General features: G+C 50.1%; 1 protein-coding gene across 1 annotated transcript in view; it reads left to right on the top strand.

Annotated features, from left to right (window-relative positions):
• Positions 1 to 3837: 3837 nt before the first annotated feature.
• The window catches only part of MAT2A (methionine adenosyltransferase 2A), a 6251-nt gene continuing 3770 nt past the window's right edge, over positions 3838 to 6318 (top strand). Inside the window, exons 1-3 of the mRNA XM_072636982.1 lie at positions 3838 to 3968; positions 5730 to 5807; positions 5902 to 6024. Coding sequence (XP_072493083.1) covers positions 3878 to 3968; positions 5730 to 5807; positions 5902 to 6024 — 292 coding nt within the window. The 5' untranslated portion in view covers positions 3838 to 3877. The remainder of the gene's footprint in view (positions 3969 to 5729; positions 5808 to 5901; positions 6025 to 6318) is intronic.

Here is a 6318-nt window from a genome sequence, read left to right as displayed (position 1 = left end):
AGAGAACATGGAATGTCATGACAAGTATTCATGTTTTATGCTGTTGAGAATCTATAGGACCTGGATGACAGCTGATTGTGAGGAAAAGAGGGGAATGTCTAGTTCATAGTTAACCAACAGGTTATATCACTCCCAGCACACATTTGTATCTGGTGTCTAACATGGATTTCAAAGAGCTTATCTAAAACATGCAAATAGCTTTATCTAGCAGGATGACATACAGTGAAGCCTCATATAAAGTTCAGGAATGTGAAGAGAAAAAAGCAAAAGTGTCACAATATACTCTACCCAATGATCTATTAACATTGAAGTTTCCTGATGTCTCCTCTCCAGGGCTACATTCTTGTAGTTTATAGTACACGTGAGTCTTAAAACTGCTGACTTACCTGGCTAGATTCTGCCCTCAATAAAAAGTATACCAAATTTTTATCATGGAATCATTTCTGACATACTGTGCCCACATCTGATGAACAATGTGTATACCCAAATGATACTGCAATAACAAAGGAACGCAAGCAACACTCCCAGTATGTTGGATGGATTTGTTGTGACCATCTTATAGAAGGTCAAAGACATCCACTGGCATGGCAGGCCTGGATGGCTTGCAATTTACATCATCAGAGGGAATTAATTCTTCAAGGAGATCACAGATTCATCAGTATTTTGAGTCCAGGTTCTGGCTTCAGACACTAAATTACATCTGGTTAATCTAAAAACAGTATAGGTGTGATAGGTCAAAGTTCTCAAATCAAAATCTGAGGTGAGGATTGGAGATATTCAAATCAGCCAAACGGTTGCTGGATGGCTTTTGCCCTGACCAGGAGCACTGGCCAATTTGGTAAGCCCTGTTTCTCTTTCATTCTCCCTATTATTTTTGTCTCCCAATGAGAAGGAAAATCTCTGTTTTACAGCTGTGGGGGGAGAAGAAATAAAACAGTTTGGGAAAAGAGAAAGCAAATTCCTATTTTATAACCATTTAAACTAGGCCTTTCTCCATAAATACATTCTTATAGTAGGGCAAAGGGAGTCAACTAGAGAAGAATAAAAGGATTGTTGAGCAAGAGGGAGGACCCAGCTGGTCAGATAGTGTGAATTTGTAGTGAAAGCAATCAGCACATTTATGGGACTTTTCCAGCTGCCAGGGATGGGGAGTGGAAGATGATGACGTTGGTTCTTACCCAGGGTTACAGACTGGTAGTTCAAGTACAGCTGGTCAAGGGGGGGCTTGACAGGATCCTCTCCCAAAAGTCACATGCATGTTTAATCCAATTTAAGAGAATGAGTATACTTTGCATTTGTCTTTGTCTTATAATTAAAACAAATATTAACTTCTAATATTAATTTCTTTTCTGTTTCTCATTTGCCTTCCTCTCCTTTACTTTGGTTCATCTCATTTCTCCTTATTTCCTTTACTCTTAGTTCACATGTTCTTCCACACAATATTTTTATATCTAAAACCATCTTTCTCTGCTCACTTCCCAAACCAATTATTTCTCCACCTTGGGGGAAAAAAAATCTGTCTTCTCATTCCTTTCAGAAAGGCTTTCCTCGACTACCAGTTTGATAGGACCTGGTGATAACCTACCATCCTTAGCTACACCATCTCCACCTCCACCTCCCGAATTCAGAACAGCATGATACTTTGTGTCCTCCCAGTTTTCTTAGTTGAGAAGGGGAGCCTCCAGCCAGTGATCTTATCTTCTGTTGTTTTCATCACTTAGCATGCGTCAGCACCCATTAAATGTTAAATAACATGATTATAACTTATCCTGATGGCCTATCAGACACAACAGGCACAGTCCTAATGAGGTTAGCAATCTTTTTTCCTTAATAAAAGATAGTCATTTACTCTCATAGCCCTCTGCAGTTTATGAGTATCCTATAACCTAGACCATCAGAACACATTTTCGGTGATTTTATTTTAGTCATTATCTCTTCCTTTTCCCACTTTCCCTGTCTTTTCACATAACTTTCCAAACCCTGTCCTCATTATATAATTTCTCTGTGGCATCATCCAGCTCTCTCTAAAACTGACTGCAAGAGAAAGAACCCTCAAAAATCCAATATTAGTGTTATATATCAATATGTAAATACTTTTGCGTGGACGCCACTGAAAATCCAAAACACAACACGCTGCATCCGTTTTGTGATGACCCTTTGTAGCTGTTCTCTTTTGTGTGTCAGCAGAGGAGAGGACGAGAGCAAGAAATGTATCTCTTTTGTTTAACATGTTTCCAAACCCCCAACATGGTACTAGGCACGCTGGAACTCTCTAAGGTTGCTGGGGTTCTCCATGGCACAGCAGAGATGAGGATGCGCAATCCCACCTCTCTGCTGCCTGCTCACTTTCAGAATCCACCCAAACCTCGGGGTGGTCCTGGGGGGCAGGGAGCCGCCACTCACCCCATTCACCTCCCCAGTCTCTCACTGGGACCAGCATGATTCAGCTCCAAAGAGAGATAGAGGCCCTGCTTACTTCGTTTCTGCTCCTCACGTGACTGAGTGAGGGCACGACATGAACCGGTCCGGGCCCACGGTCTCAGCCGCGGCCGCCTCTGCTGCTCAAACAGGCGGCTAGAGAAGCCCCCCAGCCCCCCGTCAGAGCCGGCTGCACCGCGCCTTCCTTCCCTCCTCTCCATCGGTGCCAGCCAAGGGCCCAAAGTGATCATAAAAGCCATCGCTAACTCCCCCAGGGCCCGGCTCGGGCCCAGATCGTCGGGAATGGTGCTGCGGCAGCCGGAGTGCCCCGAGGGCCCGGCCCGTCCTCCGATCTCAGACCAGCACTCATTGAGCGCCTACTGTATGCGTGCCAGGCTGCGGGGGCTGGGACAAAAGGACCGAGGGGGCGCGCGCGGCGCCTCCGTCACCGCCTAGCCTTCATCCCCGAACAAAGGAGGAGGGTGAGGGAGAGGGAGGGGGAGGGGGCTACCGGAAACCAGAGGGCCCGGCCGGGCGCTTATGTCCACGCCACAGGCGGATTAATCCGCTTCTCCTCGGCGGTTCTAAGCTAAAGCCCCTGCCTCCGCCCAAACACATTAACTGATTAATTAGGGAAATACTAGGGGGGCGGACCGAGCCCTCGAGGCGGTTTCCATTCTCCTCCGTTACGTCAACGGCTGCAGGCGCGGGCTGGGGCCGCCCCACGTCACGCGAGGCCCCGGAGGGCGGGGGTCCACGCAGCCGAGGGAGGGCCCAAGGCTAACCGTGACCACGCACACACACCCCCCGCGCCCCGGGAGACAGGCTCAACCGCGGGCGGGGGCTTCGCGGACGGAGGTTTGGACTGAAACGACCCCGAGGAGGACGGACGACTACGACAAAACCGCTCGGCCGGAGAGCCTCCTGCGTGACGTCACAGGACGCGCGGCGGCGCGAGGAGCCAGGGCTCCGCAAACCGCCGGCGGCACAGTCCAACTCTTCAGAATGGGGGTCAGAGGAGGCGGTCTCTCCCCCCCAGCGCCTCGCCTCCTGGACTCTGGGAGCGGAGACTCGCCGTCGAGTTTCCGTCTCTCGCTTGCCTTACCTCGGGGCAGAAAAGCTCCCCCAGAGGAGGGCGGGGGGAAGAGCATGGTCCCAACCTGCTCCCCCGCCTTGGGCGAGTGGTTGGATCCGCGGCCCCGCTGGCTGCCCCCCCATGGGTGGCGCATTGGCGCGCGGCGGAAGGGGGCGAGGCCGAGGAGCGCGAGCCGCAGCGCGGCTATAAATAGGGCGGAGCACCGCCGGGCGCCTCGTTCTGCCTGCGCCACGGAGAGGACACTCCGGTTCGAGTGTTGAGGCTCGCGCTAGCCCGGTCTGCCGCTCGTGTCCTCGCCGCCCTCCGCGTACCCTCAGCCTTTCCGTCTCCTACTGCTCGGCCCCCATTCTCTTTGCTGTAGCGATGAACGGGCAACTCAACGGCTTCGACGAGACCTTCATTGAGGAAGGCACCTTCCTCTTCACTTCAGAGTCTGTGGGCGAGGGGCACCCCGGTGAGTTGGAGGGGATGTGCGGGGAGCGGGCGTCTGGCCCAGGGCCTGGGCCCGGCGGGCGGAGTCTGGTCTGGATGGGGGAGGCCCTGGGTGCCGGCGCTGGCGGGAAGCGCCGCGGCTGCCGGTGCGAGCGCGTGGCCGCCCCTCCCCCACCCCGCCGGCGCCCCTCCCCCGCAGCCCCGCCCCGGCCGCGCGCCCCGGTGTACGGAAAATTCCAGAAACCCAGAAGAAGGAGGCGGGGTAGGGTGGCGTCCGGACCCAACGTCCTCCTCCCACCTCGGCCCCGCAAGAAACCCACGGCGCGGGAGCCCCCTCCCGCCCCCGGCGGAGGCGCGTGCCCACCCCGCGGGGGCGCGCGCCCCGCATTGCAGCCGCAACCACGTGCCCTCCGCATGTGGCACCGAGGGGGGAGGGGGATGCTGAGCAGAAGTGACAGACGGACAGACAGAGACTGACAACGGCCCCCTCTAAATATAGGCTGTGGGGGCGCCCCTTGTTTGGAGGGAGGCTCCTTCCGGCGGCGGCCGAGAGTCCGGCGGGGCAGACGCTCCGAGCCCCTAGCCGGCACGGCCGTTCCGCGCCCCTCCGTGGCCGGACTTTGTGCGGGCGCCATGACGCGAATCCGGGGAACAAAAACCCGTCATGGTCACGGAGGGACCGACGGCCAGAACTGCAGCATGGGCTCCCGGCCCGACACATGTCCTTGAGACGCGGCAAGGCCTCCGTGTGGCGGGGGTCGTGGAAAAATCCCGGCCCCCCCGCCGGGTGTGCGGTCCACCCCTGTACCTGTCACGGGAGTTAGACCTGGGCGGGGGGGGGGGGGGGCCTCCCTTTGTGGGGATCCCAACCTTAGGAGACGGCCCCCACAGTCAAGGGAGCTCTAAGCTTTACAAAGCGACTCTCACTGAAAAACCGTCTGAGTTGTGTCCTCGCCACCCAGACTGTCTTGAGGTTTGAGATTGATGTAACTAAACTAGATAAGTGGATGTTACTCCTTGAGGATAGGACTGATTCTTGGACCCCAGGTGCTGCCGCAAGGGTGGCAGTGCTGAGCACGTGCTAAAGTTCAATTCAATTAATGAAATTGAAATCACATCTTAACAGATGGAGAACTTAAATACATGTTACCAGGAGAATAGTGCTCATTTTTAAAAATAAGTTGAGGGAAAAAATGATAGAAATTGGAGTTGAAAACTGTCTTTTCAAAGTATTCGTTAAATAGGCCAACGTGGAAACAAAGAGCTATTGTCTCTAGTAGGAACTAATACTAAATAACTGTTGAAATTTTTGTAGCTTAAGTAACAGTGCTTTTTTAGTTGTGTTGTTTAGAAGATATTGCCACTTTGTTTCTCCAATTAAAAAATAATCTCCATCGTTTTCCATAAGAACACATTTCGGACTTTTGTGATAATAAAAATTACTCTGAGGAACTTGGTTTAGTATTCTGTGAACTAGAAACTAGACAGTTAATATATTAGCTGTGGGATTAAGATTTTTGAATAGTCTTAAGTATTCCTTTTAAGGCATTTTAAAGGCGAACAGATATAGTCTTTGGGTAGAGCTATATTCAGATCATGCTGTCAGGTTTTCAGATTTTGAGTACTGAATCAGTTTCAATTCAGGCAAATGACTCTGGTAGATCCATAGGTCTAGTGACAAATTTTCATTGTAGTTTTTTTCTTATATTAAATGTTTTATGAAGATTAAAAGTAGAAATTTACAAGTAGTAGGTTTAAATAACATCTGAATTATTTTTTCTAGATAAAATTTGTGATCAAATTAGTGATGCAGTCCTTGATGCCCACCTTCAGCAAGACCCTGATGCCAAAGTTGCTTGTGGTAAGTGATCAGGGATGTCAGCTGCTAAACTTACATTGTATTGTGAATTTGTTTATTGGGGATCGATGATTGAATTTTATTTTTTTCACATTAGAAACAGTTGCTAAGACTGGAATGATACTACTTGCTGGTGAAATCACATCCAGAGCTGCTGTTGACTATCAGAAAGTGGTTAGGGAAACAATTAAGCATGTAGGCTATGATGATTCTTCTAAAGGTAGGTTTTATGAGTTGTTATTTTGGAACTGCTAGAATCATTCCTTGTCCCATACTTTCATAGATATTAGCTTTTATCTTCCAGTTTCTTTGCTTACATTACGACTGTGCTGTTTTTGCTTCCTACTCTTTTACTTGAAGCCTTTTACTGCCAAATATAAATTCATAATGCCCTTAGATGAGTTTGCATTTTATTAGTCATGACTTACATCTGCGTACAAGATAGTGGTGATGTGCTTTTATGTTGAGTAACTGGCTTTTTTTCCCTATTGAACTGATTTAAACATGTATTTAA

The sequence above is a fragment of the Notamacropus eugenii genome, chromosome 1 (assembly GCF_028372415.1).
Source record: "Notamacropus eugenii isolate mMacEug1 chromosome 1, mMacEug1.pri_v2, whole genome shotgun sequence".
In the NCBI taxonomy this organism is placed as follows: domain Eukaryota; kingdom Metazoa; phylum Chordata; class Mammalia; order Diprotodontia; family Macropodidae; genus Notamacropus; species Notamacropus eugenii.
This window is presented reverse-complemented; position numbering and strand designations above follow the sequence as displayed.